The sequence below is a fragment of the Panulirus ornatus genome, chromosome 28 (assembly GCF_036320965.1).
Source record: "Panulirus ornatus isolate Po-2019 chromosome 28, ASM3632096v1, whole genome shotgun sequence".
Classification (NCBI taxonomy): domain Eukaryota; kingdom Metazoa; phylum Arthropoda; class Malacostraca; order Decapoda; family Palinuridae; genus Panulirus; species Panulirus ornatus.
Window position 1 is genome coordinate 17,169,829 of NC_092251.1, and position 25,450 is coordinate 17,195,278.

A 25,450-nucleotide genomic window follows, 5' to 3' on the forward strand; every position below is an offset into this window, starting at 1 on the left:
TGAGAAATGTAAGAAACAATTTAGAAAACTGAAACTTCTAGCTTGAAATGAATGAAAAAAAAGAATGTCACATAATGGTTCAACCTCTGGCTATGGAAAAAAGGAAATGTATAATTTATTTTAAAAAAGGGGGTGACTGTATTGTTGACTGGTTGGTAAGGTTATTTAATGTATGTATGACTCATGGTGAGGTGCCTGAGGATTGGCGGAATGCGTGCATAGTGCCATTGTACAAAGGCAAAGGGGATAAGAGTGAGTGCTCAAATTACAGAGGTATAAGTTTGTTGAGTATTCCTGGTAAATTATATGGGAGGGTATTGATTGAGAGGGTGAAGGCATGTACAGAGCATCAGATTGGGGAATAGCAGTGTGGTTTCAGAAGTGGTAGAGGATGTGTGGATCAGGTGTTTGCTTTGAAGAATGTATGTGAGAAATACTTAGAAAAGCAAATGGATTTGTATGTAGCATTTATGGATCTGGAGAAGGCATATGATAGAGTTGATAGAGATGCTCTGTGGAAGGTATTAAGAATATATGGTGTGGTAGGAAAGTTGTTAGAAGCAGTGAAAAGTTTTTATCGAGGATGTAAGGCATGTGTACGTGTAGGAAGAGAGGAAAGTGATTGGTTCTCAGTGAATGTAGGTTTGCGGCAGGGGTGTGTGATGTCTCCATGGTTGTTTAATTTGTTTATGGATGGGGTTGTTAGGGAGGTAAATGCAAGAGTTTTGGAAAGAGGGGCAAGTATGAAGTCTGTTGGGGATGAGAGAGCTTGGGAAGTGAGTCAGTTGTTGTTCGCTGATGATACAGCGCTGGTGGCTGATTCATGTGAGAAACTGCAGAAGCTGGTGACTGAGTTTGGAAAAGTGTGTGGAAGAAGAAAGTTAAGAGTAAATGTGAATAAGAGCAAGGTTATTAGGTACAGTAGGGTTGAGGGTCAAGTCAATTGGGAGGTGAGTTTGAATGGAGAAAAACTGGAGGAAGTGAAGTGTTTTAGATATCTGGGAGTGGATCTGGCAGCGGATGGAACCATGGAAGCGGAAGTGGATCATAGGGTGGGGGAGGGGGCGAAAATCCTGGGGGCCTTGAAGAATGTGTGGAAGTCGAGAACATTATCTCGGAAAGCAAAAATGGGTATGTTTGAAGGAATAGTGGTTCCAACAATGTTGTATGGTTGCGAGGCGTGGGCTATGGATAGAGTTGTGCGCAGGAGGATGGATGTGCTGGAAATGAGATGTTTGAGGACAATGTGTGGTGTGAGGTGGTTTGATCGAGTGAGTAACGTAAGGGTAAGAGAGATGTGTGGAAATAAAAAGAGCGTGGTTGAGAGAGCAGAAGAGGGTGTTTTGAAGTGGTTTGGGCACATGGAGAGGATGAGTGAGGAAAGATTGACCAAGAGGATATATGTGTCGGAGGTGGAGGGAACAAGGAGAAGAGGGAGACCAAATTGGAGGTGGAAAGATGGAGTGAAAAAGATTTTGTGTGATCGGGGCCTGAACATGCAGGAGGGTGAAAGGAGGGCAAGGAATAGAGTGAATTGGAGCGATGTGGTATACCGGGGTTGACGTGCTGTCAGTGGATTGAATCAAGGCATGTGAAGCGTCTGGGGTAAACCATGGAAAGCTGTGTAGGTATGTATATTTGCGTGTGTGGACGTATGTATATACATGTGTATGGGGGGGGGGTTGGGCCATTTCTTTTGTCTGTTTCCTTGCGCTACCTCGCAAACGCGGGAGACAGTGACAAAGTATAATAAAAAAAAAAAAAAAATAATATTACACACACATCCTCTGTGCTGAGTGTGTTAAAGTGAAACTTATGAACTTACAGAATTATAAAGGTGCTTCAAAATTTTTGACTGTGTTCACTAAGTTGATTCTTCAGGTGAGACTTCAAAGTATAAGTTCACATCATGTTGATTCCTCTAATAAGACCACTTATCGTCACATCACCTCCATAAACAAAATGCCTCCATTGCACCTGATCACCAATAATTTTTCTTGCATTATCTGAAATATCACAAGCCATGATCATTTCTCCTGCTGCATCTGTTCCTCTTTCATTGTCTTCTGCTCATCTCTACACCTTGACTGACCTATCACCTGTCATATGCTCTACATGACCCTAGTGTCATAAGATTCTCCTTCACATGCCTTTCAAGTGATTATTCTCACACTACAGAAACTCATATCTATTTTCATTTTGCTTAACTCAACATTCCCTATGTATTGTGCAAATTATCCATCTCTTCACTTTGTATTTATTTTATCAGTTCAGACATATGTATGCTCAGATGTTACATCTGTGTATCAGTATTTGAACAAATTCTCCTTCACACAAGCTTCTTGCACAGTTTATGCTTTGGTTTTTCTGATTCATCAGATTTTCCCTTCCGTGACTCTCCTTTCAGTTTCAGTTGTCCCACTGCTATCCCTACTTAACTGTACTCCCAGATATTTAAACTCATCTTCAATTTCCAGTTCGTCACCATGCAAACTGAATTTAAGCTTTGATTTTTCTTCCTTTTCACAAATTAGTATCTCTCTTTTCTATAACTTCTTTTTGAGCATCCCGTCCATTATCAGAATGTACTACCGCTCGTCCAGTTCTTCCTCTGATTCAGCTAACCACACAGTATCTTTTGCATTCAGTGTCTATGGCACCTTCTGTTTTTTATAGTTAGGTATTACACCACATTCACCTCAACTCAATCTCATCTCACATAGTGCCCTGTCCATAAAGCATAAGATTACCATGACAGCATCACACATCTTTGAGATATTTCCACAGATTTTATCATATTGCTGACTCATACCACTGCTTACTCTCATGCTTTCATTACTTCTATTTTAAAAGCTCATGAGAGCATTTGGAAGTCTTTCTTGTGCACCATATAGAGTCACAGGTACCCACAATGCCTTCTTTTTCATTATCATATGCTTGTTTAAGTGAAAGAGAAGAGAGAGGCATTTGGATGATTTTTGCAGGGAAATAGTGCAACTGACTGGGAGAAGTATAAAAGAAAGAAGCAGGAGGTCAAGAGAAAGGTGCAAGAGGTGAAAAAGAGGGCAAATGAGAGTTGGGGTGAGAGAGTATCATTGAATTTTAGGAAGAATAAAAAGATGTTTTGGAAGGAGGTAAAGAAAGTATGTAAGACAAGAGAACAAATGGGAACATCGATGAAGGGGGCTAATGGGGAGGTAATAACAAGTAGTGGTGATGTGAGATGGAGATGGAGTGAGTATTTTGAAAGTTTGTTGAATGTGTTAGATGATAGAGTGGCAGATATAGGGTGTTTTGGTTGAGGTGGTGTGCAAAGTGAGAGGGTTAGGGAGAATGATTTGGTATACAGAGAAGAAGTGTAAAAGCTTTGCGGAAGATGAAAGCCAGCAAAGCAGCAGGTTTGGATGGTATTGCAGTGGAATTTATTAAAATGGGGTGACTGTGTTGTTGACTGGTTGGTGAGGATATTTAATGTATGTATTACTCATGGTGATGTGCCTGAGGATTGGCGGAATGCATTCATAGTGCCATTGTACAAAGGCAAAGGGGATAAAGGTGAGTACAGATGTATAAGTTTGTTGCATATTCCTGGGAAATTATGTGGGAGGATAGTGATTGAGAGGGTCAGTGCATGTATGTATAGAGCATCAGATTGGAGAAGAGCAGTGTGGTTTCAGAAGTGGTAGAGGATGTGTGGATCGGGTGTTTGCTTTGAAGAATGTATGTGAGAAATTCTTAGAAAAGCAAATGGATTTGTATGTAGCATTTATGGATCTGGAGAAGGCATATGGTAGAGTTGATAGAGATGCTCTGTGGAATGTAATAAAGAATATATGGTGTGGGAGGCAAGTTGCTAGAAGCAGTGAAAAGTTTTTATCAAGGATGTAAGGCAAGTGTACGAGTAGGAAGAGAGGAAAGTGATTGGTTCTCAGTGAATGTTGGTTTGCAGCAGGGATGCGTGATGTCTTCATGGGTGTTTAATTTGTTTATGGATGGGGTTGTTAGGGAGGTGAATGCAAGAGTTTTGGAGAGAGGGGTAAGTATGCAGTCTGTTGTGGATGAGAGGGCTTCGGAAGTGAGTCAGCTGTTATTTGCTGATGATACAGTGCTGGTGGCTGATTCGTGTGAGAAACTGCAGAAGCTGGTGACTGAGTTTGATAAAGTGTGTGAAAGAAGACAGCTGAGAGTAAATGTGAATAAGAGCAAGGTTATTAGGTACAGTAGGGTCAAGGGACAAGTCTATTGGTAGGTAAGTTTGAATTGAGAAAAACTGGAGGATGTGAAGTGTTTTAGATATCTGGGAGTGGATTTGACAGCGGATGGAACCATGGAAGTGGAAGTGAGTCACAGGGTGGGGGAGGGGGTGAAAGTTCTGGGAGCGTTGAAAATGTGTGGAAAGCGAGAACGTTATCTCGGAAAGCAAAAATGGGTATGTTTGAAGGAAAAGTTGTTACAACAATGTTATATAGTTGTAAGGTGTGGGCTATAGATAGAGTTGTGCAGAGGAAGGTGGATGTGTTGGAAATGAGATGTTTGAGGACATTATGTGGTGTGAGGTGGTTTGATCGAGTAAGTAATGAAAGGGTAAGAGAGATTTGTGGTAATAAAAAGAGTATGGTTGAGAGAGCAGAAGAGGGTGTTTTGAAATGGTTTGGTCACATGGAGAGAATGAGTGAGGAAAGATTTACAAAGAGGTGGAGGAAACAATGAGAAGTGGGAGACCAAATTGGAGGTGGAAAGATGGAGTGAAAATGATTTTGAGCGATTGGGGCCAGAACAGGCAGGAGGGTGAAAGGCGTGCAAGGAATAGAGTGAATTGGAATGATGTGGTATACTGGGGTCGATGTGCTGTCAGTGGATTGAACCAGGGCATGTGAAGCGTCTGGCGTAAACCATGGAAAGTTTTTATGGGACCTGGATGTGGAAAGGGAGCTGTGGTTTCGGTGCATTATACAAGACAGCTAGAGACTGAGTGTGAACGAATGTGACCTTTGTTGTCTTTTCCTAGCGCTACCTTGCGTGCATGCGGGGGGAGGGGGTTGTCATTTCATGTGTGGTGGGGTGGAGATGGGAATGAATAAAGGCAGCAAGTATGAATTATGATGTGTGTATAAATGTATATGGCTATGTATGTATATATGTATATGTATACGTTGAAATGTATAGGTATGTATTGTGTGTGTGTGGACATGTATGTATGTACATGTGTATGTGTGTGGATTGGGCCATTCTTTCCTCTGTTTCCTTGCGCTACCTCGCTAATGCAGGAGACAGTGACAGAATGTAATATATAGAATATATATAATATGCTTTTTTTTTAAATCTTTAAATGTTGCATACATCTTTTTCCCTTGACCTTTCTCTTACACTTTCCTAGTTGCAAAAATCTGATCAGCACACTCTCTCCTCTCCCTAAACACACCCAGTTCTTCAGTAACAAGGGGTTCACAAATCTTAGGACAGTTACTCACAGTCCTACCACACACCTTGCCAACTATGCCATGATTTATTCCTCTGTAATCCCTATTCCTACTTTTACTCCCCTTTCCTCTTTTATTGCCTTTATCTGCTATCACTTGCCAGACCTCTTTTCCATGCTTGATATGCGTTTTCCAGATAGAATCCTCTCGGCTCCTCAGTTAACTTTTTTGGAAGTTAGTTTTTACTTTTTTGTAATTATCGTACTAATTTTATTTATATTAACAATTTTGTCCCTATACCTTCTTTGGTAAAAGGCTAACTTGTATGTTTCTGTTGTATAATGTGGGGGATGTGAAATTGGAGATGGAATGGTGGAGTGAAAAAGATTTTGAGTTACATTGGTCTTAACATTGAGGGTGATTATTAGTGCATATGCACTTGGGCAAGAGAAGAAAGATCATGAGAGGCAAGTGTTTTGGGAGCAGCTGAGTGAGTGTGTTAGTAGTTTTGATGCACGAGACCAGGTTATAGTGATGGGTGATTTGAATGCAAAGATGAGTAATGTGGCAGTTGAGGGAATAATTGGTGTACATGGGGTGTTCAGTGTTGTAAATGGTAATGATGAAGAGCTTGTAGATTTATGTGCTGAAAAAGGACTGGTGATTGGGAATACCTGGTTTAAAAAGAGAGATATACATCAGTATACGTATGTAAGTAGGATAGATGGCCAGAGAGCGTTATTGGTTTACGTGTTAATTGATAGGCCCACGAAAGAGAGACTTTTGGATGTTAATGTGCTGGGAGATGCAACTGGAGGGATGTCTGATCATTATCTTGTGGAGGGGAAGGTGAAGATTTGTAGATGTTTTCAGAAAAGAAGAGAGAATGTTGGGGTGAAGAGAGCAGTGAGAGTAAGTGAGCTTGGGAAGGAGACTTGTGTGAGGAAGTACCAGGAGAGACTGAGTACAGAATGGAAAAAGGTGAGAACAAAGGAGGTAAGGGGAGTGAGGGAGGAATGGGATGTATTTAGGGAAGCAGTGATGGCTTGTGCAAAAGTTGCGTGTGGCATGAGAAGCGTGGGAGATGGGCAGATTAGAAAGGGTAGTGAGTGGTGGGATGAAGAAGTAAGATTATTAGTGAAAGAGAAGAGAGAGGCATTTGGACAATTTTTGCAGGGAAATAATGCAAATGATTGGGAGATGTATAAAAGAAAGAGGCAGGTGGTCAGGTGGTCAAGAGAAAGGTACAAGAGGTGAAAAAGAGGGCAAATGAGAGTTGGGGTGAGAATATCATTAAATTTTTGGGAGAATAAAAAGATGTTTTGGAAGGAGGTAAATAAAGTGCGTAAGACAAGGGAACAAATGGGAACATCAGTGAAGGGGGCTAATGGGGAGGTGATAACAAGTAGTGGTGATGTGAGGAGGAGATGGAGTGAGTATTTTGAAGGTTTGTTGAATGTGTTTGATGATAGAGTGGCAGATATAGGGTGTTTTGGTCGAGGTGATGTGCAAAGTCAGAGGGTAAGGGAGAATGATTTGGTGAACAGAGAAGAGGTAGTAAAAGGTTTGTGGAAGATGAAAGTTGGCAAGGCAGCGGGTTTGGATGGTATTACAGTGGAATTTATTAAAAAAGGGGGTGACTGTATTGTTGACTGGTTAGTAATGTTATTTAATGTATGGATGACTCATGATGAGGTGCCGGAGGACTGGCGGAATGCTTGCATAGTGCCATTGTACAAAGGCAAAGGGGATAAGAGTGAGTGCTCAAATTACAGATGTATAAGTTTGTTGAGTATTTCTGGTAAATTATATGGGAGGGTATTGATTGAGAGGGTGAAGGCATGTACAGAGCATTAGATTGGGGAAGAGCAGTGTGGTTCCAGAAGTGGTAGAGGATGTGTGGACCAAGTGTTTGCTTTGAAAAATGTATGTGAGAAATACTTAGAAAAGCAAATGGATTTGTATATAGCATTTATGGATCTGGAGAAGGCATATGATAGAGTTGATAGAGATGCTCTGTGGAAGGTATTAAGAATATATGGTGTGGGAGGAAAGTTGTTAGAAGCAGTGAAAAGTTTTTATCGAGGATGTAAGGCATGTGTATGTGTAGGAAGAGAGGAAAGTGATTGGTTCTCAGTGAATGTTTGTTTGTGGCAGGGGTGCGTGCTGTCTCCATGATTGTTTAATTTGTTTATGGATGGGGTTGTTAGGGAGGTGAATGCAAGAGTTTTTGAGAGAGGGGCAAGTAGGCAGTCTGTTGTGGATGAGAGAGCTTGGGAAGTGAGTCAGTTGTTGTTCGCTGATGATACAGCGCTTGTGGCTGATTTGGGTGAGAAACTGCAGAAGCTGGTGACTGAGTTTGGTAAAGTGCATGAAAGAAGAAAGCTGAGAGTTAATATGAATAAGAGCAAGGTTATTAGGTACAGTAGGGTTGAGGGACAAGTCAATTGGGAGGTGAGTTTGAATGGAGAAAAACTGGAGGAAGTGAAGTGCTTTAGATATCTTGGAGTGGATTTGGCAGTGGCTGGAACCATGGAAGTGGAAGTGAATCATAGGGTGGGGGAGGGGGTGAAAGTTCTGGGAGCGTTGAAAAATGTGTGGAAGTCGAGAACATTATCTCGGAAAGCAATAATGGGTATGTTTGAAGGAATAGTGGTTCCAACAATGTTATATGGTTGCGGGGCGTGGGCATAGAGTTGTGTGGAGGAGGGTGGATGTGCTGGAAATGAGATGTTTGAGGACAATATGTGGTGTGCGGTGGTTTGATCGAGTAAGTAATGTGAGGGTAAGAGAGATGTGTGATAGTAAAAAGAGTGTGGTTGAGAGAGCAGAAGAGGGTGTTTTGAAATGGTTTGGTCACATGGAGAGAATGAATGAGGAAAGATTGACCAAGAGGATATATGTGTCAGAGGTAGAGGGAATGAGGAGAAGTGGGAGACCAAATTGGAGGTGGAAAGATGGAGTGAAAAAGATTTTGAGTGATCGGGGCCTGAACATGCAGGAGGGTGATAGGAGTGCAAGGAATAGAGTGAATTGGAACGATGTGGTATACCGGGGTTGACGTGCTGTCAGTGAATTGAACCAGGGCATGTGAAGCGTCTAGGGTAAACCAGGGAAATTTCTGTGGGGCCTGGATGTGGAAAGGGAACTGTGGTTTCGGTGCATTATACATGACAGCTAGAGACTGAGTGTGAACGAATGTGGCCGTTGCTGTCTTTTCCTAGCACTACCTCACACACATGTAGGGGAAGGGGTTTGTTATTTCATGTGTGGCGAGGTGGCGATGGTAATGAATAAACGCAGACTATGAATTATGTACATGTCTATATATGTATATGTATGTGTGTATATATATGTATACATTTAGATGTATAGGTATTTCTATATGTGCATATGTGGACGTGTATATATATACATGCGTATGTGGGTTGGTTGGGCCATTCTTTCGTCTGTTTCCTTGTGCTACCTCGCTAATGCGGGAAACAGCGACAAAGTATAATGAAATAAATAAAATGAATATATATACGCACTAATACATAGCAACATATACCTACACATACAGACACCTACTCAGACTGATACATATATATACACAAGTACATATTCATATTTGCTTGTCTTCATCCATTTTTTTCGCTGCTGCTCCCCACAGGATACAGCTTGGGTATGCACCTGTTTCAGCGAGGTAGCACCAAGAAAACAGACACCCCCCCCTTTTTTACACTTGGTTTCTAGCTGTCGTGTGTAATTCACAGAAACCCTAGGTCCCTTTCCACACTGAGGCCCTACAGACTTTTCCATGGTTTACCCCAGATGCTTCACATGCTCTGGTTCAGTCCATTGACAGCACGTTGACCCTGGTATACCCTATTGTTCCGATTCACTCTTTTCCTTGCACGTCTCTCACCCTCCTTTATGTTAAGGCCCCAATTACTCAAAATCTTTTTCACTCCATCCTTCCACCTTCAATTTGGTCTCCTGCTTCTCCTTGTTCTCTCCACCTTCAACACATATCAAATTTGACAGTCTTTCCTCACTCATTCTCTCTTCTCGAAACCACTTCAACACACCCTCTTCTTATCTCTCAACCACAATCTTTTTATTTCCACACATCTCTCTTACTCTTTCATTACTTGCTAGATCAAAGCACTTTACACCATATAGTGTCCTCAAACATTTCATTTCCAACACATCCACCTTCCTGCATAGAACCCTATCTATCGCCCATGCCTTGCAACCATATAACATTGTTGGAACTACTGTTTCTTCAAACATACCCTTTTTTGCTCTCTGAGATTGTTTTTACTTTCCACACATTCTTCATTGCTCCCAGAACCTTTGTCCCCTCTCCACCCTCTGACTCACTTTTGCTTTCATTCCCAGATATCTAAAACACCTCATTCCCTCCAATTTTCTTCATTCAAGCTTACATCCCAATTAACCTGTCCCTTAACCCTACTAAATCTAATAACCTTACTCTTATTCACATTTACTCTAACCTTTCTCCTTTCACACACTTTTCCAAACTCAGTCACCAGTTTCTGCAGTTTCTCACACGAATCAGTCATTAGAGTTCTGTCATCAGTGAACAATAACTGACTCACTTCCCAGGTCCTTTCATCCCCAACAGACTGCATATTTGCCTCACTGTCTTGTCTTCTTACTTGTACACATACCATACATCCTTGGTAAAAACTCACTGCTTCTAGCAACTTACCTCCCACACCATATACTCTTAAAACCTTCCACAAAGCATCTCTATCAATCCTATCAAATGCTTTCTCCAGATCCATAAATGCTACATACAAATCCATCTGTTTTTCCAAGTATTTCTCACTTTTCAAAGCAAACACCTGATCCACACATCCTCTACCACTCCTGACACCACACTGCTCCTCCCCAATCTGATGCTCTGTACTTGCCTTTACCCTCTCAATCAATACCCTCCCATCTAATTTCCAAGGAATAATCAACAGATTTATGCCTTTGTATTTTGAACACTCACCCTTATCCTCTTTGCCTTTGTCCAGTGGTACTATGCATGCTTTCCACCAATCTTCAGGGACTTCACCATGGTCTAAACATACATTGAATATCCTTACCAACCAATCAGTAACACAGTTACCCCCCTTTTTTTTTTTTCAATAGATCCCATTGTAAGACCAATCAAACCTGCTGCCTTGCTGGATTTCATCTCCTGCAAAGCTTTCACAACCTCTTCTCTATTTACCAAATCATTCTCCCTAACCCTTTCACTTCACTCACCACCCAAACAAAAGCACCCTATATATGCCACTCTGTCATCAAACACATTCAACAAACCTTCAAAACGCTCACTTCATCTTCTCACTTCATCACTACTTGTTGTTACCTCCCTACTTACCCCCTTCACAGATGTACCCATTTGTTCTAGCCTTATACACGTCATTTACCTTCTTTGAAAACATCTTTTTATTCTCCCTAAAATTTAATGATACTCCTCACCTCAACTCTCATTTGCCCTCTTTTTCAATCCTTGCACCTTTCTCTTGACTTCCTGCTGCTTTCCTTAATACCTTTACTCAAACATCTCTCTTTTTTCTTTTGCTAACATCCTTACTTCTTCATCCCACTTTCACTACCCTTTCTAATCTGCTCACATCTCACCTCTCTCATGCCATATGCATCTTTTGCGCAGGCCATCACCGCTTCCCTAAATACATCCCATTAATCACCCACTCCCCTCATGTCATGTGCTCTTACCTTTTGCCTTTCTACACTCAATCTCTTGAGGTACTTCCTCACACAAGTCTCTTTTCCAAACTCACTTACTCTCACCACTTTCTTTTCCTCAACATTCTCTCTTGTTTCTTGAAAAGCTCTACAAGTCTTCACCTTCACCTCTACAAGATAGTGATCAGACATCCCTCCAGCTGCCCCCTTACCACATTAATATCCAAAAGTGTCTCTTTACATGCATATGAACTAACATGTAATCCAATAATGCTCTCTGGTCATCTCTCCTACTCACATATGTATACTTATGTGTAACTCTCTTTTTAAACCAGGTATTCCCAATCACAAGTCTTTTTTCAGCACACAAATCCACAAGCTCTTCACCATTTCCATTTACAACACTAAACACCCCATGAACACCAATTATACCCTCAACTGCTACATCACTCACCTTCACATTTAAATTACCTGTCACTAAGACCCAGTCTTGTGCATCAAAGCTGCTGTCGGACTCATTCAGCTGTTCCCAAAGCACTTGCCTCTCACAATCTCTCTTCTCATGATCAGGTGCATAGGCACCAATAATCACCCATATCTATTGTTCCACTTTCAGTTTTACCCACATCAATCTGGAAGTTACTTTCTTACACTGTATCACATACTCCCAAAATGCCTGCTTCAGGAATAGTGCTACTCTTTCCTTAGCTCTTGTCCTCTCACCAACCCTGACTTTATTCCCAAGACTTACTCAAACCACTCTTCCCTTTTACCCTTGAGCTTCATTTCACTCAGAGCAAAAACATCCAGGTTTCTTTCCTCAAACATACTACTTATCTCTCCTCTCATCTTGATTACATCCACATACATTCAGACACCCCAACTTGAGCCGTTTCCCACATTTGTGAGCTAGCGTTAAGAACAGAGGACTGAACATTAGAGGGAATATTCTCACTTGGTCTACTTTTTTTTTTTTTTGATGGAGCCTTATCAGAGGAGGTATGGATGTGAAGCTAAGGAAAGATTGCTCACTTCATTTCTAATTGGGGCTATTGGAAAGGGTGATGTACCTAACCTCATTAACTTCTTTTCTCATGTAAACATATTGAAATGTTCTCAGGATAGCTAGTGTGACTAGATTTTTTCTTGTTGCCTTTTCCTACTCTGACTTAATTCAAAGGTGCACTTTTTGGTATGAAGGAATGCCTGATGTCATTAGCAAGTGCGATTAGCATCTGAAAAAAATCATGCTGTGTCAGCTACTTATGAAACATAGAGGGGAATTGTATGGCTATACCTTTACCAAGTATGTTTGCTTGAAGATTTCCACAACTTGGCATGCAAATGTGTGTCCTTGGTGCAACAAATCAGTGATGAGGCACTAATGATAGTGATGTTGATGTAATAGATGTTGAATGTGATTTTGATTATAATAAGAAAGTGATCTTGAATATGATATAGATGAAATGAGTGTGAAGTGTTCTTAAACAAATAGTGGTAGGCATATATGTTGATGGATCAGATTATAATGTGGTGATTATCAAAACTGTATATATATAACAGTGAATAATGTTTTTATTATCATTATTGTTGTACTTTATTGCTGTCTCCAGCGGTAGCAAGGTAGCACAAGGAAACAGACGAAAGAATGGCCCAACCCACCATGTATATACATAAACGTCCACACACACACATATACATACTTATACATTTCAACACATACATACACAGGCATATACATATATACACATTCATACTTGCTACCTTCATCCATTCCTGTCGCCACCCCACCACACATGAAATTGCACCCCCTTCCTCTGCATGCATGTGAGGTAACGCTAGGAAAAGACAACAAAGGCCACATTCGTTCACACTCAGTCTCTAGCTGTCATGTGTAATGCACGGAAACCACAGCTTCCTTTCCACATCCAGGCCCCACAAAACTTTCCATGGTTTACCCCAGATGCTTCACATGCCCTGCTTCAATCCACTGACAGTACGTCAACCCCGATATACCACATGGTTCCAATTCACTTTATTCCTTGCATGCCTTTCACCCTCCTGTATGTTCAGGCCCAGATTGCTCAAAATCTTTTTCACTCCATCTTTCCACCTCCAATTTGGTCTCCCACTTCTCATTCCCTTTACCCCTTACACATATATCCTCTTTGTCAATCTTTCCTCACTCATTCTCTCCATGTGACCAAACCATTTCAATACACCCTCTTCTACTGTCTCAACCACACTCTTTTTATTATCACATACCTCTCTTACCCTTTCATTACTTAATCAAACCACCTCACACCACATATTGTCCTCATACATCTCATTTCCAACACATCCACCCTCCTCTGCACAATTCTGTCCATAGCCCATGGCTCGCAACCATATAACATTGTTGGAACCACTATTCCTCCAAACACCCATTTTTGCTCTTCGAGATAATACTCTCGCCTTCCACACATTCTTCAACACACCCAGACCCTTCGCCCCCTCCCCCACCCTGTGAATCACTTCCACTTCCATGGTTCCATCCTCTGCTAAATCCACTCCCATATATCTAAAACACTTCACTTCCCTCCAGTTTTTCTCCATTCAAACTTACCTCCCAATTGACTTGTCCCTCAACCCTGCTGAACCTAATAACCTTGCTCTTATATACATTTACTCCCACCTTTCTTCTTTCACACACTTTACCAAACTCAGTTACCAACTTCTGCAGTTTCTCACACAAATCAGCTACCAGTGCTGTATCATCAGCAAACAACAAGTAACTCACTTCCCAAGCCCTCTCATCCACAACAGACTGCATACTTGCCCTTCTCTCCAAAACTCTTGCATTCACCTCCCTAACGACCCCATCCATAAACAAATTTAACAACCATGGGGACATCACGCACCCTTGCCGCAAACCAACATTCACGGGGAACATTGGTGAAGGGGGCTAATGGTGAGGTAATAATAAGTGGTGGTGAAGTGAGATGGAGCGAGTATTTTGAAGGTTTCCTGAATGTGCTTGATGATAGAGTGGCAGATATAGGGCTTAGGGTGTTTTGGTCAAGGTGGTTTGCAAAGTGAGAGGGTCAGGGAGAATGGTTTGGTAAACAGAGAAGAGGTAGTGAAAGCTTTTCAGAAGATGAAAGCCGGCAAGGTGGTGGGTTTAGATGGTATTGCAGTAGAATTTATTAAAAAAGGGGGTGACTGTGTTGTTGATTGGTTGGTGAGAATATTCACTGTATGTATGGTTCATGGTGAAGTACCTGAGGATTGGCTGAATGCATGCACAGTGCCATTGTATAAAGGCAAAGGGAACAAAGGTGAGTGTTCAAATTACAGAGGCATAAGTTTGTTGAGTATTCTTGGGAAATTATATGGGAGGGTATTGATTGAGAGGGTGAAGTCATGTACAGAGCATGAGATTGGGGAAGAGAAGTGTGGTTTCAGAAGAGGTATAGGATGTGTGAATCAGGTGTTTGCTTTGAAGAATGTATGTGAGAAATACTTAGAAAAACAGATGGATTTGTATGTAGCATTTATGGAACTGGAGAAGGCATATGATAGAGTTGATAGAAATGCTTTGTGGGAGGTATTAAGAAGCAATAAAAAGTTTTTATCGAGGATGTAAGGCATGTGTACGTGTAGGAAGAGAGGAAAGTGATTGGTTCTCAGTGAATGTCTGTTTGCGGCAGGGTTGCGTGATGTCTCCTTGGTTTTTTGATTTGTTTATGGATGGAGTTGTCAGGGAGGTGAATACAAGAATTTTGGAGAGAGGGTATCCCAAAATTTTGGCTTCATGATTTCAGGGTTAATTATGGAATTGATGTAGATGGGTGTTGGCAGAATAGCAAACATATTAGATGTATGGTACTGGTACCTGATCTGTCATGAAAATGTTAAACTGTTAGGTAGACCAATTAAGTTAGGGTTAAAGATTGTAGACAAGATATGCATACAAAGAAGGATTGTTGGTTAGGTGAAGACCATATTGAATTGTTTTGAAATGGTACAATAGTGAATCATGGAAGTTTGGTCAAGATCTTAAGATTGTTTTGGACAGTTGAATAGAAAGTGTCCAAAGAGATGAGAGCATGCTTTGTTAATAGCTGTTATTAATGTATATTGTCATGTATGATGAGGTTGTCTTCAGATTTTTTATACAGGTTGAAAATGTAGAGAAAGAGATTTTACCGAATATTTTGCTATGTTCCCAGATTAAACGAGAAAGAACATCAAAAAAGGAGGAATTTGAAGGTGGAAATGAAGAAGAACTATTGGATGAGGATGAGACAGAAGTTATTGAGGTAAGTGCAGTAAACCTCGAAGTAACATACCTGATATAACAGATTTTGGATTTGACATACCAGACAAATACTAACACAGTACATTGAATAATAATGATTTAGAAAATTATTTACCTCTTTATGAAACATCTTTATATTCTTCCTACTCCCTAAAGTTTAACGATGCTCCCTAACTCTAATTCTCATTTGCCCTTTTTTTTTTCCAACCCCTGCACTTTCTTCTTGATCTGCTCCTTTCTCTTATACATCTCCCAATCATTTGCCTTCCTTCCTTGTAAGTACCACTCAAATGTCTTTGTTTTCTCTTTCATTAAAGTTTTTCTTCTTCAACTATATACTTCATCAAGGATACATTCAATTTAATGAACTTTTAGCATTAACGGACTCCCCTTCCCCCTATTAGTCCATTAGATTGAGGGTTTACTGTCCATACAAATATATGAATTGGGAGTGGATGATATATATTTTGGAAGCAACTGATTGTGTCAGCAGCTTTAGTGCATAAGACCAGGTATTAGTGATAGCTGATTTTAATGTGAAGGTGCGTAATGTGGCAGTGGAGGGTATAATTGGTCTACATGGAGTATTCAGTGTTGTGAATGGAAATGTGAAGATCTTACGGATTTGTGTGCTGAAAAAAAATGGTGATTGGAATATCTGGTTTAAAAAGAGAGAGATATATAAGTATACATATGTGAAAGGAGAGGGCTGGGAGTAGGTGTGGATATGAGCAAGGTTGGGTAAACCATGGAAAGCTGTGTAGGTATGTATATTTGTGTGTGTGGATGTATGTATATACATGTGTATGGGGATGGGTTGGGCCATTTCTTTCGTCTGTTTCCTTGCGCTACCTCGCAAACACGGGAGACAGCGACAAAAAAAAAAGAAAAATATATATATATATATATATATATATATTTTTTTTTGCTTTGTCGCTGTCTCCCGCGTTTGCGAGCTAGCGCAAGGAAACAGACGAAAGAAATGGCCCAACCCACCCCCATACACATGTATATACATACGTCCACACACGCAAATATACATACCTACACAGCTTTCCATGGTCCACCCCAGATGCTTCACATGCCTTGATTCAATCCACTGACAGCACGTCAACCCCGGTATACCACATCGCTCCAATTCACTCTATTCCTTGCCCTCCTTTCACCCTCCTGCATGTTCAGGCCCCGATCACAGAAAATCTTTTTCACTCCATCTTTCCACCTCCAATTTGGTCTCCCTCTTCTCCTCGTTGCCTCCACCTACGACACATATATCCTCTTGGTCAATCTTTCCTCACTCATTCTCTCCATGTGCCCAAACCATTTCAAAACACCCTCTTCTGCTCTCTCAACCACGCTCTTTATATTTCCACACATCTCTCTTACCCTTACGTTACTTACTCGATCAAACCACCTCACACCACACATTGTCCTCAAACATCTGATTTCCAGCACATCCATCCTCCTGCGCACAACTCTATCCATAGCCCACGCCTCGCAACCATACAACATTGTTGGAACCAATATTCCCTCAAACATACCCATTTTTGCTTTCCGAGATAATGTTCTCGACTTCCACACATTCTTCAAGGCTCCCAGAATTTTCGCCCCCTCCCCCACCCTATGATCCACTTCCGCTTCCATGGTTCCATCCGCTGCCAGATCCACTCCCAGATATCTAAAACACTTCACTTCCTCCAGTTTTTCTCCATTCAAACTCACCTCCCAATTGACTTGACCCTCAACCCTACTGTACCTAATAACCTTGCTCTTATTCACATTTACTCTTAACTTTCTTCTTTCACACACTTTACCAAACTCAGTCACCAGCTTCTGCAGTTTCTCACATGAATCAGCCACCAGCGCTGTATCATCAGCGAACAACAACTGACTCACTTCCCAAGCTCTCTCATCCCCAACAGACTTCATACTTGCCCCTCTTTCCAAAACTCTTGCATTCACCTCCCTAACAACCCCATCCATAAACAAATTAAACAACCATGGAGACATCACACACCCCTGCCGCAAACCTACATTCACTGAGAACTAATCACTTTCCTCTCTTCCTACACGTACACATGCCTTACATCCTCGATAAAAACTTTTCACTGCTTCTAACAACTTGCCTCCCACACCATATATTCTTAATACCTTCCACAGAGCATCTCTATCAACTCTATCATATGCCTTCTCCAGATCCATAAATGCTACATACAAATCCATTTGCTTTTCTAAGTATTTCTCACATACATTCTTCAAAGCAAACACCTGATCCACACATCCTCTACCACTTCTGAAACCACACTGCTCTTCCCCAATTTGATGCTCTGTACATGCCTTCACCCTCTCAATCAATACCCTCCCATATAATTTACCAGGAATACTCAACAAACTTTTTTTTTTTTTTTTTTTGCCGCTGTCTCCCGCGTTTGCGAGGTAGTGCAAGGAAACAGACGAAAGAAATGGCCCAACCCACCCCCATACACATGTATACACATACGTCCACACACGCAAATATACATACCTACACAGCTTTCCATGGTTTACCCCAGACGCTTCACATGCCTTGATTCAATCCACTGACAGCACGTCAACCCCGGTATACCACATCGCTCCAATTCACTATTCCTTGCCCTCCTTTCACCCTCCTGCATGTTCAGGCCCCGATCACTCAAAATCTTTTTCACTCCATCTTTCCACCTCCAATTTGGTCTCCCACTCCTCCTCGTTCCCTCCACCTCTGACACATATATCCTCTTGGTCAATCTTTCCCCATTCATTCTCTCCATGTGACCAAACCATTTCAAAACACCCTCTTCTGCTCTCTCAACCACACTCTTTTTATTTCCACACATCTCTCTCACCCTTACATTACTTACTCGATCAAACCACCTCACACCACACATTGTCCTCAAACATCTGATTTCCAGCACATCCATCCTCCTGCGCACAACTCTATCCATAGCCCACGCCTCGCAACCATACAACATTGTTGGAACCACTATTCCTTCAAACATACCCATTTTTGCCTTTTTTTTTTTTTTTATACTTTGTCGCTGTCTCCTGCGTTTGCGAGGTAGCGCAAGGAAACAGACGAAAGAAATGGCCCAACCCCCCCCCATACACATGTATATACATATGTCCACATATGCAAATATACATACCTACACAGCTTTCCATGGTTTACCCCAGACGCTTCACATGCCTTGATTCAATCCACTGACAGCACCTCAACCCCGGTATACCACATCGCTCCAATTCACTCTATTCCTTGCCCTCCTTTCACCCTCCTGCATGTTCAGGCCCCGATCACACAAAATCTTTTTCACTCCATCTTTCCACCTCCAATTTGGTCTCCCTCTTCTCCTTGCTCCCTCCACCTCCGACACATATATCCTCTTGGTCAATCTTTCCTCACTCATCCTCTCCATGTGCCCAAACCACTTTAAAACACCCTCTTCTGCTCTCTCAACCACGCTCTTTTTATTTCCACACATCTCTCTTACCCTTACGTTACTCACTCGATCAAACCACCTCACACCACACATTGTCCTCAAACATCTCATTTCCAGCACATCCATCCTCCTGCGCACAACTCTATCCATAGCCCACGCCTCGCAACCATACAACATTGTTGGAACCACTATTCCTTCAAACATACCCATTTTTGCTTTCCGAGATAATGTTCTCGACTTCCACACATTCTTCAAGGCCCCCAGAATTTTCGCCCCCCTCCCCCACCCTATGATCCACTTCCGCTTCCATGTTTCCATCCGCTGCCAGATCCACTCCCAGATATCTAAAACACTTCACTTCCTCCAGTTTTTCTCCATTCAAACTCACCTCCCAATTGACTTGACCCTCAACCCTACTGTACCTAATAACCTTGCTCTTATTCACATTTACTCTTAACTTTCTTCTTCCACACACTTTACCAAACTCAGTCACCAGCTTCTGCAGTTTCTCACATGAATCAGCCACCAGCTGATATATTTATATATTCTTTCTTTCATACTATTTGCCATTTCCCGCATTAGCGAGGTAGCGTTAAGAACAGAGGACTGAGCCTTTGAGGGAATACCCTCACCTGGCCCAATTCTCCGTTCCTTCTTTTGGGGGGGGAAAAAAAAAAAAAACGAGAGGGGAGGATTTCCAGCCCCCCGCTCACTCCCCTTTTAGTCGCCTTCTACGACACGCGGGGAACACGTGGGAAGTATTCTTTCTCCCCTATCCCCAGGGATAATATATATATATATATATATATATATATATATATATATATATATATATATATATATATATATATATATATTTTTTTTTTTTTTTATACTTTGTCGCTGTCTCCCACGTCTGCGAGGTAGCGCAAGGAAACAGACGAAAGAAATGGCCCAACCCCCCCCCCCCATACACATGTATATACATACGCCCACACACGCAAATATACATACCTACATAGCTTTCCATGGTTTACCCCAGACGCTTCACATGCCTTGATTCAATCCACTGACAGCACGTCAACCCCGGTATACCACATCGCTCCAATTCACTCTATTCCTTGCCCTCCTTTCACCCTCCTGCATGTTCAGGCCCCGATCACACAAAATCTTTTTCACTCCATCTTTCCACCTCCAATTTGGTCTCCCTCTTCTCCTTGTTCCCTCCACCTCCGACACATAAATCCTCTTGGTCAATCTTTCCTCACTCATTCTCTCCATGTGCCCAAACCATTTCAAAACACCCTCTTCTGCTCTCTCAACCACGCTCTTTTTATTTCCACACATCTCTCTTACCCTTACGTTACTTCCTCGATCAAACCACCTCACACCACACATTGTCCTCAAACATCTCATTTCCAGCACATCCATCCTCCTGCGCACAACTCTATCCATAGTCCACGCCTCGCAACCATACAACATTGTTGGAACCACTATTCCTTCAAACATACCCATTTTTGCTTTCCGAGATAATGTTCTCGACTTCCACACATTCTTCAAGGCTCCCAGAATTTTCGCCCCCTCCCCCACCCTATGATCCACTTCCGCTTCCATGTTTCCATCCGCTGCCAGATCCGCTCCCAGATATCTAAAACACTTCACTTCCTCCAGTTTTTCTCCATTCAAACTCACCTCCCAATTGACTTGACCCTCAACCCTACTGGATCTAATATTATTAACCTTGCTCTTATTCACATTTACTCTTAACTTTCTTCTTTCACACACTTTACCAAACTCAGTCACCAGCTTCTGCAGTTTCTCACATGAATCAGCCACCAGCGCTGTATCATCAGCGAACAACAACTGACTCACTTCCCAAGCTCTCTCATCCCCAACAGACTTCATACATTCCCCTCTTTCCAAAACTCTTGCATTCACCTCCCTAACAACCCCATCCATAAACAAATTAAACAACCATGGAGACATCACACACCCCTGCCGCAAACCTACATTCACTGAGAACCAATCACTTTCCTCTCTTCCTACACGTACACATGCCTTACATCCTCGATAAAAACTTTTCACTGCTTCTAACAACTTGCCTCCCTCACCATATATTCTTAATACCTTCCCCAGAGCATCTCTATCAACTCTATCATATGCCTTCTCCAGATCCATAAATGCTACTTACAAATCCATTTGCTTTTCTAAGTATTTCTCACATACATTCTTCAAAGCAAACACCTGATCCACACATCCTCTACCACTTCTGAAACCACACTGCTCTTCCCCAATCTGATGCTCTGTACATGCCTTCACCCTCTCATTCAATACCCTCCCATATAATTTACCAGGAATACTCAACAAACTTATACCTCTGTAATTTGAGCACTCACTCTTATCCCCTTTGCCTTTGTACAATGGCACTATGGACGCATTCCGCCAATCCTCAGGCACCTCACCATGAGTCATACATACATTAAATAACCTTACCAACCAGTCAACAATACAGTCACCCCCTTTTTTAATAAATTCCACTGCAATACCATCCAAACCTGCTGCCTTGCCGGCTTTCATCTTCCGCAAAGCTTTTACTACCTCTTCTCTGTTTACCAAATCATTTTCCCTAACCCTCGCACTTTGCACACCACCTCGACCAAAACACCCTATATCTGCCACTCTAACATCAAACACATTCAACAAACCTTCAAAATACTCACTCCATCTCCTTCTCACATCACCACTACTTGTTATCACCTCCCCATTTGCGCCCTTCACTGAAGTTCCCATTTGCTCCCTTGTCTTATGCACTTTATTTACCTCCTTCCAAAACATCTTTTTATTCTCCCTAAAATTTAATGATACTCTCTCACCCCAACTCTCATTTGCCCTTTTTTTCACCTCTTGCACCTTTCTCTTGACCTCCTGTCTCTTTCTTTTATACGTCTCCCACTCAATTTCATTTTTTCCCTGCAAAAATCGTCCAAATGCCTCTCTCTTCTCTTTCACTAATACTCTTACTTCTTCATCCCACCACTCACTACCCTTTCTAATCAACCCACCTCCCACTCTTCTCATGCCACAAGCATCTTTTGCGCAATCCATCACTGATTCCCTAAATACATCCCATTCCTCCCCCACTCCCCTTACTTCCATTGTTCTCACCTTTTTCCATTCTGTACTCAGTCTCTCCTGGTACTTCCTCACACAGGTCTCCTTCCCAAGCTCACTTACTCTCACCACCCTCTTCACCCCAACATTCACTCTTCTTTTCTGGAAACCCATACAAATCTTCACCTTAGCCTCCACAAGATAATGATCAGACATCCCTCCAGTTGCACCTCTCAGCACATTAACATCCAAAAGTCTCTCTTTCGCGCGCCTGTCAATTAACACGTAATCCAATAACGCTCTCTGGCCATCTCTCCTACTTACATAAGTTTTTATTTTTTTTTTTTATTTATTTTTTTGTCGCTGTCTCCCGCGTTTGCGAGGTAGCGCAAGGAAACAGACGAAAGAAATGGCCCAACCCACCCCCATACACATGTATATACATACGTCCACACACGCAAAATATACATACCAACACAGCTTTCCATGGTTTACCCCAGACGGTTCACATGCCCAGATTCAATCCACTGACAGCACGTCAACCCCGGTATACCACATCGCTCCAATTCACTCTATTCCTTGCCCTCCTTTCACCCTCCGGCATGTTCAGGCCCCGATCATGCAAAATCTTTTTCACTCCATCTTTCCACCTCCAATTTGGTCTCCCTCTTCTCCTCGTTGCCTCCACCTCCGACACATATATCCTCTTGGTCAATCTTTCCTCACTCATTCTCTCCATGTGCCCAAACCATTTCAAAACACCCTCTTCTGCTCTCTCAACCACGCTCTTTTTATTTCCACACATCTCTCTTACCCTTACGTTACTTACTCGATCAAACCACCTCACACCACACATTGTCCTCAAACATCTCATTTCCAGCACATCCATCCTCCTGCGCACAACTCTATCCATAGCCCACACCTCGCAACCATACAACATTGTTGGAACCACTATTCCTTCAAACATACCCATTTTTGCTTTCCGAGATAATGTTCTCGACTTCCACACATTCTTCAAGGCTCCCAGAATTTTCGCCCCCTCCCCCACCCTATGATCCACTTCCGCTTCCATGGTTCCATCCGCTGCCAGATCCACTCCCAGATATCTAAAACACTTCACTTCCTCCAGTTTTTCTCCATTCAAACTCACCTCCCAATTGACTTGACCCTCAACCCTACTGTACCTAATAACCTTGCTCTTATTCACATTTACTCTTAACTTTCTTCTTTCACACACTTTTCCAAACTCAGTCACCAGCTTCTGCAGTTTCTCACATGAATCAGCCACCAGCGCTGTATCATCAGCGAACAACAACTGACTCATTTCCCAAGCTCTCTCATCCCCAACAGACTTCATACTTGCCCCTCTTTCCAAAACTCTTGCATTCACCTCCCTAACAACCTCATCCATAAACAAATTAAACAACCATGGAGACATCACACACCCCTGCCGCAAACCTACATTCACTGAGAACCAATCACTTTCCTCTCTTCCTACACGTACACATACCTTACATCCTCGATAAAAACTTTTCACTGTTTCTAACAACTTGCCTCCCACACCATATATTCTTAATACCTTCCACAGAGCATCTCTATCAACTCTATCATATGCCTTCTCCAGATCCATAAATGCTACATACAAGTCCATTTGCTTTTCTAAGTATTTCTCACATACATTCTTCAAAGCAAACACCTGATCCACACATCCTCTACCACTTCTGAAACCACACTGCTCTTCCTTAATCTGATGCTCTGTACATGCCTTCACCCTCTCAATCAATATACTTATGTATATCTCGCTTTTTAAACCAGGTATTCCCAATCATCAGTCCTTTTTCAGCACATAAATCTACAAGCTCTTCACCATTTCCATTTACAACACTGAACACCCCATTTATACCAATTATTCCCTCAACTGCCACATTACTCACCTTTGCATTCAAATCACCCAACACTATAACCCAGTCTTGTGCATCAAAACCACTAACACACTCATTCAGCTGCTCCCAAAACACTTGCCTCTCATGATCTTTCTTCTCATGCCCAGGTGCATATGCACCAATAAATACCCATCTCTCTCCATCAACTTTCAGTTTTACCCATAATAATCGATAATTTACTTTCTTACATTCTATCACATACTTCCACAACTCCTGTTTCAGGAGTACTGCTACTCCTTCCCTTGCTCTTGTCCTCTCACTAACCCCTGACTTTACTCCCCAGACATTCCCAAACCACTCTTCCCCTTTACCCTTGAGCTTTGTTTCACTCAGAGCCAAAACATCCAGGTTCCTTTCCTCAAACATCTACCTATCTCTCCTTTTTTCACATCTTGGTTACATCCACACACATTTAGGCACCCCAATCTGAGCCTTCGAGGAGGATGAGCACTCCCCGCGTGACTCCTTCTTCTGTTTCCCATTTTAGAAAGTTAAAAAATACAAGGAGGGGAGGATGTCTGGCCCCCCGCTCCCGTCCCCTCTAGTCGCTTTCTACGACACGCGAGGAATGCGTGGGAAGTATTCTTTCACCCCTATCCCCAGGGATAATATACATATATATATATACACACACACACACATACACACACACACACATACATATATATACATGTGAAAAATGTAAGAAACAATTTAGAAAACTGAAACTTCTAGCTTGAAATGAAATGAAAAAATGAATGTCACATAATGGTTCAACCTCTGGCTATGGAAAAAGGAAATGTTTAATTTATTTACACAAACGTCAATAGTAGTTCTCATCAATTTAACCACTGTATCAGTAAGCTTCAGTGTCTAAGCTACATTTTTTCCAATTTCACTATTTTCTTGTCAAAGCACCATGTATGAAAACTATCACTCCAGTAACACAACTATAAACATTTACTTCCCCTTTAAAAAAAAAAAGTTCTGGGGAAGTCTGTCTCGATACACTGCGGGACACTCTACCACCTGGCGAGGTTTGTGTTGCAATGGTTCTTGATTCACAAACGTAGTAGGATCACTGGTGGGCCAAGGTAGTTCTGTTGGCAACTTCCAATTCTTCTCTGGTCGAGCTGGAGAGGTGCAGTGGCTGAGGACACACTAAGGGGGAGGAGAGGTTCACCAGAGATGCAATACGGCGTCAGCTGAGTATTATTTCAGCGTCCCCTTAACTCCTTGGCTTATGGGTCCTGTCCTCCCAAGGGCAGGGTTCTGGCGCCCCACATCACCAAGGGGGATGGGTCTTAATGCCACTTTGGGGATGCCAAAGGGCAAGAGAATTGCGTGGAGGAATCCAATAATTTAGAGGAAAATTGAAGGATTAATCTAAATCCCCTTTGGCGTCTTCAAAGGCTTTTACAGGGGAATAGTGGCATCTTAATGCCACTTTGGGGATGCCAAAGTGCAAGGGAATTGCGTGGAGGCATCCAAAATCTTAGAGGAAAATTGATGGATTAATCTAAATCCCCTTTGGCGTCTTCAAAGGACTTT

General features: G+C 42.0%; 1 protein-coding gene across 10 annotated transcripts in view; it reads left to right on the forward strand.

Moving 5' to 3' along the window:
• The window catches only part of LOC139757869 (uncharacterized), a 283,058-nt gene that overhangs the window by 176,914 nt on the left and 80,694 nt on the right, over positions 1-25,450 (forward strand). For all 10 annotated transcript variants that reach the window (XM_071678788.1, XM_071678787.1, XM_071678784.1 and 7 more), the window contains one exon: positions 15,344-15,433. In XM_071678788.1, the coding sequence (XP_071534889.1) occupies positions 15,344-15,433 (90 nt within the window). The remainder of the gene's footprint in view (positions 1-15,343; positions 15,434-25,450) is intronic.